The following is a 14,153-nucleotide window of genomic DNA, read 5'->3' on the forward strand; positions in this document are numbered from 1 at the left end:
AAATGACTGCATATTCTTCCACAATTCACTACCACCCCCACTACCTCTTGCTTATATCAATTGTAAGGCCCTTATATCAATTTTTGGCCCTTATATCAATTTATAGATTGTAAGGCTGTCATGACAGGGACCTCTCCTTTTCAAATGCCATATACTTGGATGGTGCTATATAAAATAAGAAGCAACAAAAACAGCTTCCTTATAGTTTGACTGGTAAATAATTTACCATAATATGGCTATGTTATTTTCTATTGTTATATGAGCAACACATCATCACTACAAGGTAGAATTTTGCCTTAAATAGCACACTGAAAAATTCCTTTAGCAATTCGTTTAAAAGAGTAATAAATCACAGGACTTTATTTTTAAAAAACCCTTCTTTTGGTGTGTACAGAATGCTAGTCTTGGAATCAACAAAATGAAAGAATATTAGGACATATTTAGCCATAGAAACTAACAAGGTTTTGAAAAAAAATGTCATAGCTTCTGCCAACAAAATTGGGAAATTATAGTTGTGCAATCATGTTTATTTTCATTTATGTAGAATGCTTATAGCCTGCTTTATGGTCTTAAACACTCTCAAAGTGGCTTACAAAGGTTTCTCAAAACAAAATCACACTCAAATATGGCTTCCCTTATAGACTAAGGACAATAATTATCTGACCAATTACTCAATGGAATATGCTGATAATCCTCTCTCTTTCAACGATTTTCTTAGTGAGGGACAAAAACAACTGATCACAATACACAGACTGCCTTAACTTTTTAAGAGTTACAGGTTTAGTGTACTTTTACTTCAAAGGCATCTGATTTCTATACCAAGGAATACCCAATTCTGAAAATATATTAATATAAAAATATCGCAGCATATTTTTCACAGATCTAGGGTGATACATGGCAAAATAACAGAAAACAACTACTGTGGTACCTTGGTTGTTGAATTTAATCCATTCCGGGAGCCCATTGGACTCCCAGAACCGTTTGAAAACCAAGGCACAGCATCCGATTGGCTGCAGGAACTTCCTGCACTCAATCGGAAGCCACGGAAGCTGCATCAGACATTCGGCTTCCGAAAAACATTCGCAAACTGGAACACTGACTTCCGGGTTTTTCAGGAGCCAAGCCATTGGAGAACCAAGGTCCCACTGTAGTTTATTGAGAAAAGACTGAAGAAAGAGAGGAGCCTGTACAGGAGCCTGTACAGAATGGATTTCTCTAGGCCTGAAAGGTTTCTACTAGGCCTTGTTTGATTTCAGCTAACAAAGTAGACACTGTAAGCATTTTTGTTTCTCTGTGACCAGAAATTTAATGAAAGCAGTGCTTCTTAGGAAGTGGACTGTGTAAGAGGCTTTTCCTGCTGCCTTCTAACTCACATACAGCATACAAAGTGCCTTTCTCAGAGTTCATACAAAAATCCCAAGATTTCTGTCTCAGATTCATGCATCTTGCATGAACATTTCTGCTTTATAAGCTCGTACCACAATGTCATCTTTAATGTAGCTTTCAAAGTTAAGGAGATGTTGCAAAATGTTCTCATGCATATAATAAAGTCACAAGCCATACCACAGTACTCACTGCGATTTTATGATTCCGCATCATATTATCAAACTCTTCATTAATTTTTTTATATTTTTCTTCTGTATGTGGCGTGAGCACATATGAAGTGTCAGGGTCCGGGCTGTCGCACCCTCTGTTTTCCTTCTTGTTCAGAGCCTAAATAATGAAGTTAATAAAAAGAATCAACAAATAAAAAGTAGGAGCTAAGAAAAGTACTTACAGGGCCTCGCTTGAAAATAAAATCACTATCTTCATTTAGTTTGCTGAATCTGTCCTCCGATAGTGGACTGTGCTCAAAGTAATCGTCAGCATCAGGGCTCTCACAACCATTAAGGCCTTTCTTTCTTAAAGTCTGAAATACAATTGGAAAATTCACACAGACAATACTAAACTTGCCATAATTTTTTAATCGCAAATTTGCATTAAGAAGGTACACACTGTTTTACAACCAGAGCCACTGAAATAAGTGTATCCATATACACTGATACTTTAGTATTGTTAAACACATGCAGTTCTATCCCAAAGTCAATGGGCCTACTCTATGAGGGCTAGCACTGGATACAATACCTACAATTCTCTCTTCCCCTCTTCCCCTGCCCTTTATAATTGCTACAGACTTTTCTAAGAGATGGGGGTTTCTGTCAGAAACTGTAATAGCTCATCGACCACTACCTATTTTCTCTGGCAATTAAAAATAGCCACAAAAGGATTTGTGAGGACAGTTTGTAGGCACCAGCCCTGTGTGAACTGAGAGCATATCCTACAACAAGGATGGACAGAAGATAGGGAATGATCTACCTTGCAAGGCACTCAAATGATCATTTAACAAGTAAAGTCATAACTAATCCAGGTTAAGAGCTCCTGTGGCTCACACTGCACATTAAACAGGGTTCAGCGTTATTTTTTCTCTTGGCTCTTTAGAAGCCAAAACTGCCCTGAGATCTGGAATGAAGGGAGCATAAGCAAGCAGAGGCAGCTTAATCCTTTCCCCCCTCTGGCACTGTTTGAGCTCAGAAATCACCCTCCCCAAGCTGTTAAGAGTGTTCTCTTTGTGAATTTTTGAGCCAGCATAAAAAAGGTTGAGCAGCTTTTTTCTGTCTTCCATCTTCCACTCCAACATTCTATAATGTGCAACTTATTTTGTAAATTTAAACATGTTGTGTAAACCAGAGATTTTGTTGAAAATAAAAATTTCCTCAAGGTGAAGGCATTCCTTGGAAGACAAACCAACATAAGTAAAGTTCCCTGGGCTTTGGAACTTTGAAAACTACTATTCTAAGCCGTGTTTAAAATCCAACTAACAGTAAAACTGTAGGTGGTTTTTTTTTAATAAAAAACACTAATGGGAAAGTATGTTCTGAACCCAAGTCACTCTCTCATAATATGCTATGAATATGTCATGCTTAGTTTACAAACTAGAAATCCAATCGGTTGATAAATAATAAGCAGCCATGGTATCCAGAAAGGAGGAGAACATATCCCATTTTACTACTTATAAGATTTTGCTGTGAGAAATACTGGGAGAGAAGCTTTAGTCAAAACTATTTGAACTTCATAAACACCACTGGAGAAGTTGAACTCTAATGGTCTTCAAGCAAACCTACACAGATCTCAAGCCGTTATTATCTTGTAATTTCTTAGCAACCACTGCTAGTAACAGCTTGTCTTAATGTAAGACAACGATAAGACCAAAGAAGGCCTATCTAGTCCAGCATATTCTATTGACAGCGGTCAACCAGTTGTCAGACATAAGTGCAAAAGTACTCCTGACCACCTGAGATTCCAAGCAACTGTTATACAGAAGCATACTGCCTTCAACAGTGGATGTAGAACATAGCCATCATGGCTAGTGGTCATTAATAGCCTTATCCTCCATGAATACAGTATGTCTAATCACATTTTAAAACCATCCAAGTTAATACCATCACTGCATACTGTAGAAGCAAATACCATAAACCAGGCATGCCCAAAGTCCATTTCGGGGGCCTAATCCAGCCCCTGTGGCAGTTTATTTCCTGGGGTAAAAACCTAAACAACTCCAACCCTAAAAAAAAGTTCAACAACTTTGGGGTAAAATCCTAAAAAAGGTAAAAAGTATCAACCCTAAAAAAGGTCAGCAACTTTGGTTGGCCCTCTGGTTGGCCCCCACGGCCCTTCACTTCATCAAATCTGGCCCTCTTTGGAAAAAGTTTGGACACCACTGCCATAAACTATATGCTGTATGGTATGGCTTGGCTAGTAGCTAATGAGGCCTTTTGGCATTTAACCCTCACATTCCTCCTTTCTGCAAAGCCAGGGTGGGTTTTCCATCCTGCTTCTACAACCCTTTCTCATCCTTTCCCAACACCTCTTTTCTCCCTGTCCTCTCCTATTTCACCCCATCCTACCCTCTTGACTGATATCAGAAGAGAGGGAAAGGGCGGGGGAGCAACTTTGCCTTTCCCTCTTTCCTCCCCCCAGCTACTTTAGCAAGGCGACCAGAGAACTATATGGGTACAGGTTGCTTCGGTCAGGAACTTCCCTTCCCCAATTTTGGTAGATTGGTTTCCCCACATTACCTCCCGATTCCAGCACTGGAATGAATTATAGGGCACTCTGTGTGTGGCTGCCTCTACGGATGTGGGGGATGTCACTGCCCTCCTTTATGGATCTCTCCCAAGAGCCACCACCCAACATCTTGGTAAGAAGGTCTGCTGCAGGCAGACAGGCTCCTCTCAGGCTGTCTTGGCTCCTTCATTCTCCTCTCACTGACTTGTACACATGCTGTTTGCTCATGCAGTAAAAGAGGGGTAAGAGCTGGCTGCAAATGTGTACAAGAGTGCTGCTGTGACAAGGGCCTTAAGCAAATACAGATATAGGAAGTTTTGGCTAAATTTCTTTCCTAGCAGCTCCAAAGTACACTTAGCATTTCACATAACACAATCAAATTATGTAAAGCTCTCAAGCCATCAGTTAGATATCATTCCTTCTCAGGTTACTTGGCATGGTGTTGCAAGTCCCACAGATAGTGCCTGGAACTCCCACTAAATCAGCATTCTCAGGAAAACAGGTGTAGCTTTCGGCAACACCTGTCACAACACTTAGCAGCACAGTCTAACCAATCAGGTGGATATGTATATGGACTTAACCATACATGGCCCTGCTGTCCAGCACTTTGAAAGCTGCTAACCCTCCCAAACCTTCAACAAGGCTAAGCCTGCCAGTCTTCTACACTGATATCAGCAGGGAAAATGCTAACACTACAGTCTGGATTACAGTTAACCTTTACAAATTATTGAATACTATAAATAGATTTAGAAAGTTTGTGGCATTCATACCAGAATACACACATTTTGCCCAACATGTCTCAACACTTTATACTTGAATAGCCAGAAAAAAAGAAATGTAGATTAAAAAACACTATCTTAAATTAGAAAAAAAAAGTACAAGCCAGAGGCTGCTGACCATTTCCAAGAAACACAGCAATCTTATTTTGTGTGTGATGTATGTATTATATTTTAATCTAGAAGCATTGTGGAGTGTTCAGTCTGTGTATTAAAGGAAAAATCTAGAATCAATTCATCCCACACTCTGAAGCATATCCTTTTAAACTCAGAACAAAAGAACATATGCACTCTTCGTAATTGTTATTTTTATCGTGTTAAGAATGGATTTAACCCTGCTTTAACTCAGGAGGAAGGAAAAGGTTTCACAATCTCCCACTTCAGATTCTGGAAACCCTCACTCTAAACCAAGTTCTTGTCACTCTTGGGCCACTTAAAGTTACAGTCTCCCATTTCTGATGAAACAACTCAAAGCCAAGGCATTTGGTCTCCTAATTGCATACACAGAAACATCCCTTTGCGGGCCCAACTCTGATAAGAGTACCACTTACTTTATCGTTATCAAGTACCATAAGAGTAAACTGTTACTCTTTGTGTCAAGGGAGGCACAAGTGGAATGCTCTAATCTAACTGGGCAGAATCAGTGGGCTGTTTTCTAACAGGCAACTATGTCAGGGATAACCCACCATGGCTCAAAAAGTGAGAAAGACCCAAATGTTAGGAATGCACCTATGTGCGGTGCAAAATAAAAGATTCCAAAATCTTTTGCATCACTTTGCATCATATCCTCTATTTGGTACTTCATATATTTTGAGTTTTGTACTGTTTAAAAAAGCTTTTCTAAACAAAATGCAAGGTCAGCTGCTGTGTCAGAGAGTCTTCTTTGTGGAGACTCTTCTTTCTCCACAATGAGGGACCAACAGATTTTGTCAGCCAGTAACATCTGTGGTTTTCAGAACTCAGCCTCTCTCACAATTCAGGGGCAGGGAAGAGATCTCATGGCTGATACAACACTGTGTTCAGAAGCACTTGGAAGCAGAAGCAAGATCCTGTAGGTGTCAAGGTGCTTCTGAAGCTCAGTATGATATTGGCAAGAACTCATGCACTCACATTGTGAAAGCAGTGAGAAATCTTGTTTCCAAGTGTCCCCCAAAGACCAGTTCAAGGTCAGGTATGCACCATTCTCTTGAAAACAACATTTACAGGGTGGTAGCAGGATGGCACTGTCAAGAAGCAGGTTACTATTATGATATTCATAGAAGCACTAGATTGAAACCGTACAGACACTGATTTTGGGGCTGCTAGGAACTGGAATCCAGTAACATCTGTGAGGGCCACAGGTTCCCCATCCCTGGTGTAAATCCTGTTTGTACAAAAAGCTGCACCTGAGCACAGTCAAGGGGTTACAGGTAAACATTATTCTTCAAGTTGCTCTCACTGTGGCCATACTAGTGAGGTCTCAACCATGGCAGCCGAAACGCAGCTCCTTTCCTACACTGCATCAAGTAAATAAATCAAGGAGCCTCACCTGCTTAGTTCTTTCAAAATGTATGTTCATGCTCTCTGTGAAAGCCTTTATAGTAGAGAAGGGAGGTGGATTCTTTTAATATTCATAACAAAGAATATTCACAACAACTAATAGCAACTCTTGCTGTCTCCTTTATTGCCTCTGTGCAATCCGACAAATGTGACAAATGTGACTTTTCCAAATATTGATAAAGTGAAGAAACTCTGCTATACCACACTTTCCATTCCTGCTTCTTTCAATAGCCTGCTGCTACTTATAATTCCCCACCACCACCAACATGGCCACCTGCAGTTTTTGACCCCCCTAATAGTAATGCAACCTTAAAGAAGAAAGACTGTCCAAAGAATATACATATAAGGACACAAGAAGTTTTATCATAAGCTGTGAAGAAAGAGCAACAGGCTCCCTCAAGAGATGGCTCCACAACAGGAGAAACTTGTCAAGTAACCCTGTCAGAAACTGCTTCGCAAAAACAAAAACATGGGAGAAAGCCTATTAAAACATCCAGCAGAACATGATGTGCAGATATGGCCCTAAAGTAGGTTTAAAGAAGAGTTCACCACTGGCAATCAAAAATGAAAAAATCAAAAATGAAATCTGCAAATTTTACTAAGGGACAACATCAACACTTACTGGAAGAATTTCTTCCAGTAAAGCAGTGCATCTCTTGGACTTCATCAAAGGAGAATGTTATGGCATCCCCATCTGACATGCTTTCATAAATAAGTATGGGAGATACTGAAAAGGGGTTACTTTCAATTCTGTGAAAGGAAGACAGGAAATCATGGAATACTACCACTCACCCATGCAACGCCGCCTTCAGTGGGGAGATATTGCCATGCTGCGTCAACAAGGATGGCCCTTAATCTGCCATGGCTCAATTTAAGGCCCTTGTAAAAATTACCAGGGGCAGAGAGACTGGTTCCTCCTTGATTCCAGAACCTGACACTTTATTATTTTTTCAGATGGCAAAGAAATCTACATCCATTATGTCCCTAAAGGGACTCTGCAGGAACCACTCTGCAGATGCATCAATTCAAACACATATTTTTTTCTTTCAAACAAAGTGGATTATTACTGGGTTAACATTATGATCATAACCTCAAAACAGATTAGGACCTGAGATTAAAGGTTCCCTAGCATATCTTCTGTGAAGTTCCATCCCCATCTCACTTATCTATATATCAGCAGTAGCAACTGTGGGGACATGGATCATGAAGGCAAAGACTGAATGCTTACGGTCCTAGTCTCATGCACTCCAATCCAAGAGAACTCTGTTTCTACTAGTGGCTGAGCCCCTGATCGCGTCACTCACTAACCCCCACCAACCCACCCCCTTATCAACTCTCTCCTTAGACCTCACCAAACCCACCCTCCTTCCCTTAGACCTCCTTCTGCTCATATTGCCTGCCTCATATCAACAACACTGTTTCCGTCTCAGCAATAGAGGGTGAGGAGAAGGAAGGCAGTAGGTGGTGGCAGAGCAGGATGGTTGTTGGGGAGTTTCCCTGTCCTGTACTGACTGTTCCTCTGCAGCTTGCGGGGACCAGCCAGCCAGCTGCCTCCAAGTTATCTGTGTGAGGCAGTCATCAGCAGAGCAGGATGGTTGCTGAGTAGCTGCCCCACCCTTTCTTGACAGTTTTTCCATAGCTCACCTAAGCACCTACCCACATCCATCTCCCTCTTCTGCTTCCCTTCTTCCTCACCCACCAATGCTGCTGTGATGGCCCAACACTCTCAGAAGGCTGTTGTCATGTTGTAGCTTGCAGCAGCATTTGTTGGCAACCAAGCAAACTGCAGCATGACGACAGCATTACCTTATTATTATATGTATGTAAGCAAACTGCAATTCCACAAAGACCAGCTGCCTTTGGCCACCTCATCATCACAATCAGCGCCCTATTTCCATAACGGTGAATCCATGCTCAGAGCGCAGAAGGATGCAGATAGTAGAAGGTCACACTTCAATGAAGATGAACCTTGTCATGGTTGGAGGCAGGGGTGGGGGGTGGGAACAGAATGGAGTAATGATCAGGAGCTAGGACTGGTCAACCTTCACTGTACTGACAAGATCTGGGGGACCAGAACTGGAGTAAATGAAAGTAAAGGTATGCCAAATGGACAAAAAGTAGCGGGTGTCATGAAGTCCGGGAGATTCTGAATGACATGACCCTCGTATACAGAACTCTGACAAAAATCCATTGCCAGTGCCTTCAAATTACTGCCCCACTCCTACAGCATATAGGTCTTGGCATGCATACTATTCAGCTAACGATAAAATCTAATGCATAATATACTATATAACAATAAAGGTGTTAATAATAATTAGGTGACAGCATATTAAAAAGATGGTAACAGTTAGGAGCATAATTATAGTAAAAATTATTGATTAACAGAGAAGGTAGCAAAAAAAGACCCCTAATGTGTCAGTTCAGTGGCCAAATGTCTGTTTAAATAAAAAAGTTTTTTGTCGTCCTGCAAGAAATAGGGTGTGATAAACCTTCCTCAGTAAGGAGCTCCAAAGCCTGGGAGTAGACACATACTCTTAAGAGACCTCTGGTGTCATGAATAGTCCAAACTGGAGGACTCTAAACTGAAAATGTCCAATTCCATATGTAAGTCTAAGAAAAGACCAGCGTTTTTGGTCTGATGGCCCTGCAAAAATATGAGTTCTAGATGTCCAGGACTGCAAACTGACCATCTTTACAAAACAAATGGACAATGGTCTCTACTGACAGCTCTGAGTTTGCTAAATGGGTCATCTACAATCAAAGTAACTAAAATAAAAACCTTGTAAGCATTACAATGCAAAACCCACTCTATGGCTCCATTTTCCAAACAGTTGACTCCTCATCTAGCAATAGGAGTGATGGAGCTACCCTGGAGTCTGAAGGCTCAAGTCAAATTACATACCTGAGATGAAACCCAACCCATGCAGTTGAAAGAACTGGGGCAATATCTAACCATTCATCCCTGAAAACTGCAAGTTGGTTGGCAAAATATACATGATGGCTGAAGTGGCTCTGGATGGAAGCAAAAAAATGATGTCTTGTAGAGTTCATCCTGTCATTATGGAATCCTGGGCAGTCTGATGCAATGGCATATGAAGTATTACTGCAAATCATACAAATGCCAGCACAGTTAAGACTAAACTGGGACCTTTGCTGATAGAAGGATTAAAAGAAAGAAATGATGCCCCAAGAAATGCTGTATTTGTGAATGTTCTACCTGAGAAATCAGAATCTCTTCTATGTGGATCAACTAAATGGATCTACTCAGAACAACTGTTACTTGCTTTCCCCCTCCAGTACATAATCTTTTCCTACCAAATCCAGTGAATATTCAGAATTTGCTAAAAGTAATTCATTACTTTTGCTAGTGCCGCATGTCCATCCAGAGTAAATATTGCTAGAACAGGGTCTGGTAGAGCCTTCATAGTCAATATCCTGTAGTTAGCTTTTTCAAATCTATGCTCTTCAGTTAAATGGCATGTACCTTCGCCATCTGAGAGACAATCTGTCTGCTTTGTGGACTGGAAGCCACTGCTACTCTCGGGGGCCAAGATACCCAGCACCAAAAAATTAGCTAGGTTGCTAGTCGCTGGCCTGGGAGCTTCATCAGGCCCTCTAGGGAATTTTCCCACCCACTCAGACATTGCTATTTTGGTTGCAAAATAGGAAGAAAAATTAAAGTAGACACAGCACTGGGGAGGGCAGATAAGTATAAACCTTTCCATCCAGCCCAGTCATTTGATGGATACACAAATTGCCCCCTCTTCTGTTACCAGATTTATCATTTAAGTGGGGAGAGGGCAATTATCCCCCTCGCCAGCTGACCTGCACAGGTCAGGGCAATGTGCCTCTGTCTGTGGTTTGACCATGGCCACAGCCACCGTAGCATGTGGCCCCCAAAGGGTTGGTCAAGGTTAACCATGCTGAGTTTAGTGGGAAGGGTGACTCAGTAACTGCCAGTTCAGAATCCAAGGGATAGATTTAAGCCTGGTCTCTGTACTTGTTCTGGCCTGTCTAGTAAAATTTTGACAGATTGCTCATGGGGTTTGCCTGAACAGTTTAGGGAGAGAAGATAGTCAGTAGGGAGCCGGCAAATTTGCTGCTACGCTCATCACACTTTAGAAAAGAGGTGTTCCATAGGACAATCTGAGGGCCCCTGCTACAGGACTGAATTTAAAAGATTTTAAAAACTCCAAAAAAATTTTTGACAATTTATCCAGCTCAGAATTAAAAAGCTAGGAGTTCCTCACTCTATGGTAGCAATATAGGAAATGAATTGAAGTTTTTTATTGTTGTTTAGTCATTTAGTCATGTCCGATTCTTCGTGACCCCATGGACCAGAGCACGCCAGGCACTCCTGTCTTCCACAGCCTCCCACAGTTTGGTCAAACTCATGTTAGGAGCTGCAAGAACACTGTCCAACCATCTCATCCTCTGTCGTCCCCTTCTCCTTATGCCCTCAATCTTTCCCAACATCAGGGTCTTTTCCAGGGAGTCTTCTCTTCTCATGAGGTGGCCAAAGTATTGGAGCCTCAGCTTCAGGATCTGTCCTTCCAGTGAGCACTCAAGGCTGATTACCTTAAGAATGGATAGGTTTGATCTTTTTGCAGTCCATGGGACTCTCAAGAGTCTCCTCCAGCAAAATAATTAAAAAGCACCCATTCTTCGGTGACCAGCCTTTATGGTCCAGCTCTCACTTCCATACATCACTACTGGGAAAACCATAGCTTTAACTATACGGACCTTTGTTGGCAAGGTGATGTCTCTGCTTTTTAAGATGCTGTCTAGGTTTGTCATTGCTTTTCTCCCAAGAAGCAGGCGTCTTTTAATTTCGTGACTGCTGTCGCCATCTGTAGTGATCACGGAGCCCAAGAAAGTAAAATCTCTCACTGCCTCCATTTCTTCCCCTTCTATTTGCCAGGAGGTGATGGGACCAGTGGCCATGATCTTAGTTTTTTTGATGTTGAGCTACTGTGCCTTAATGCTACAACGTAGCGGTCAAGAGGAGAAAAGGGGCTTCCTCACTCTTCAAAAAGCTGTGGACATTTATGTACATGCAAATATCTGATTTGTGGTACTGAACTGAGGACACGAGGGACAATTCCAAATATTATATAACTAGTATGGCACTATATACTGAATATGGACATCCAAGACATGGGACAAAATGCCTGTTCAGCCATGCAGCTCACCTGGTGACAAGCTGATTACACACGTTTACATCATAGGAGTACACACAAAAAATACTTTTATCTGTGACTTACACTTCAATCCTCATTCCACTCATACATAAAAGCAAACACAAGTGATGATTCTATTTTATGCTTAAATATTTTGGCACTATTCCAAAGGATTTCTATATCCTAACACCTGCATAAAATTCACCATGATGCCTAATACAAATACAAGCATATTTTTAAATAATAATAAAAAACCTCACACACAATACCCAGCCTGTTATATTATTCTGTAATCCCTAATGTCAAGCAACAATTTGGCTGGATTTACTAAAACAGCCTGGTACAATGCCAGCTGGAATCAGTTTCAGTTTAATCTAACCTTGATTGAACAGTATATTCAGTTTGACTTTGTAGGTACTCAAGATTTATGCGACTGGAGGATTAATTTTTAAATGCAGGTATTAATTTCCAGGTGCAGTGGAACTCTACCTAAAGTTTAATCAAATTAAAGAACATGTAAAGGCTTGCATTCACAATTCTATTTACAATTTGCAGAAAAGAGCCATCTTCTGTTATTATAGTATAGCATATTCAGTATGCTACACAATTCCAATAAAAATTAGCATTCATAAACACGCATAGGAAAATATAACCCCCATATAGCATGAAATATTATTTACATCTAACGTTAATAAATTTCTAATATTTACAAATAAACATGCTCTCAGGCCTTTTTTTTATATACAGTCATACTTCTAAGCGCTCTATTGTGCTCCGCGCAGAAGTGCCGCTCTAGTTGCGGACTTTTTGGGGTGCGAACAGCACCCTGGAACGGATCGTGTCCGCAACTAGAGGTACCCCTGTATATAACAATGCTGTTGCAAACAACATAAAATACTTCTAAGACTGAAATCCTAAATACACTTATTAACACACTGCTGAAGAAAACAAGACTCACTGCAATCGATGTGGCTAGGAATAGGTTTATTGTGACACCAGGCAGGATAGAATGATCAATTACATTTATATTAAATTACAAATATTAATTTGCATTTATATGGTTAAAATAATCATTATGAAAAATGTTTTGTATTCAAAATTTCTCCTTCAAGGTTCACTTTGGATGATCTAAGTGGAGGGGGGTTAATCTACAAATACTTCTGCTTTAATTGCACACATAAGCAATAAACAGTTGAGTCAACGGGTTGCTTTCCAGAGAAGCACAAGTCACAGAAGTGGTCACGAATGTCTACCACTTGTATTTATTGTATTTTTAATATTCTGTTGGGAGCCGCCCAGAGTCGCTGGGAAAACCCAACCAGATGGGCGGGGTATAAATAATAATAATAGACATGGGGCAGGCTTATGAGTCGTGGGTAGGCGGTGGGCCAAATGTCACCCCCCTCAGCAAAGACACCCGGGGTGGACTGCCTGCACCGCACCCCCCTTCCTCCGCCACTGAGTACATCACAACAGTCCCATGCTCAGCTTGCCCTTGACAAATATAGTATTTGGGAGTTTCCAAAGCAATTTGCAGTTCTGCCTAGATGGCCACAGTTCCTATCCACAAAGCCTCTGGGCACACATAAAGATAAACTTTAGAGGCAGGCCATAGAAAATTCAACAGTTTGTTACAATGTCAAAGTTAGAATGCTTCTGATTCTGCAGAACTAGTTTCTTTTTAGGTCAAGGGGGAAAGCCCATAAGTTTCATTTTTCTGGAGGCAGGTAAACCAGAATGTGTCCCAACATGCAACTACAGAACAAAATTCTGGATATTCATCATCCTGAATTATTACTATTTTAGCAACAGGGTTTTTTGACAATTAAGTGATTGGCCAATAAGTTTTCCCATATTATCAACCTTTTCAAAAATCACCAAAGGAGCATGGCATTAAAATAATTCATTTTGCTGGGGGGGGGGGGCATTTTGTAACTGTCAGCTGGATAATTCCCCCTTCCAAAAAAGAAAGTAAGCAAAAGGCATGTGTCAAAGACAAAACACACCAATTTTAATACATGACAAACCAAGGACTTATCAGATATTACACTTGCACTGAACAGGCCAACTCACTGGATTCCCAAAGATCCATCAAATTTTCTTAGCTGATGGGGTCCAACAGAAGCAAATTTGCCTTTGGGCTTTGAATGAGGCCTGTCACAAGCTACTGTAGTTCTTTGAGGACCTATCTACATCAATCATAACGATCTTGCTAAAATCAAGAAAATTTAAAAATATAATTCTAAGTGAGGATAAGCCCCCTCCCAATTTTCATAAGGACCACAACACTATGATCCAATGGGAGATTTTTTCCCCTATTGCTAATTGAAATACTGTATGTGCTCTGGGGATGGGTGCTGCCAATGAGATTGTGGCTGTGGAGGGAAGGGTTAAACTACCCCTCCCTGTGTGCCATGGTCCTGAGGGAACTAGCCCTAAGCCTAGAATTAGTTTAAAATATTTTAACACAGATACAACAAGCAAATTTATCCGTGTATCTTTTCACTTGAAAATAAGAGCGCTCTTCAAGGAAGGACAGAACAACGTAGCAAAA

At 40.9% G+C, this 14,153-nt stretch overlaps 1 protein-coding gene across 9 annotated transcripts in view; it reads right to left on the minus strand.

The window, feature by feature from the left end:
* MEF2A (myocyte enhancer factor 2A) overlaps positions 1–14,153 on the minus strand; it is a 94,860-nt gene that overhangs the window by 33,762 nt on the left and 46,945 nt on the right. For 5 of the 9 annotated variants that reach the window (XM_028705211.2, XM_028705213.2, XM_028705209.2 and 2 more), the window contains one exon: positions 1,576–1,713. In XM_028705211.2, the coding sequence (XP_028561044.2) occupies positions 1,576–1,713 (138 nt within the window). Of the gene's footprint in view, positions 1–1,575; positions 1,714–1,777; positions 1,910–14,153 lie in introns of all 9 variants that reach the window. The other 4 variants (XM_028705214.2, XM_028705212.2, XM_028705217.2 and 1 more) reach the window with 2 other exon arrangements.

Source organism: Podarcis muralis, chromosome 14 (assembly GCF_964188315.1).
Source record: "Podarcis muralis chromosome 14, rPodMur119.hap1.1, whole genome shotgun sequence".
Classification (NCBI taxonomy): Eukaryota; Metazoa; Chordata; class Lepidosauria; order Squamata; family Lacertidae; genus Podarcis; species Podarcis muralis.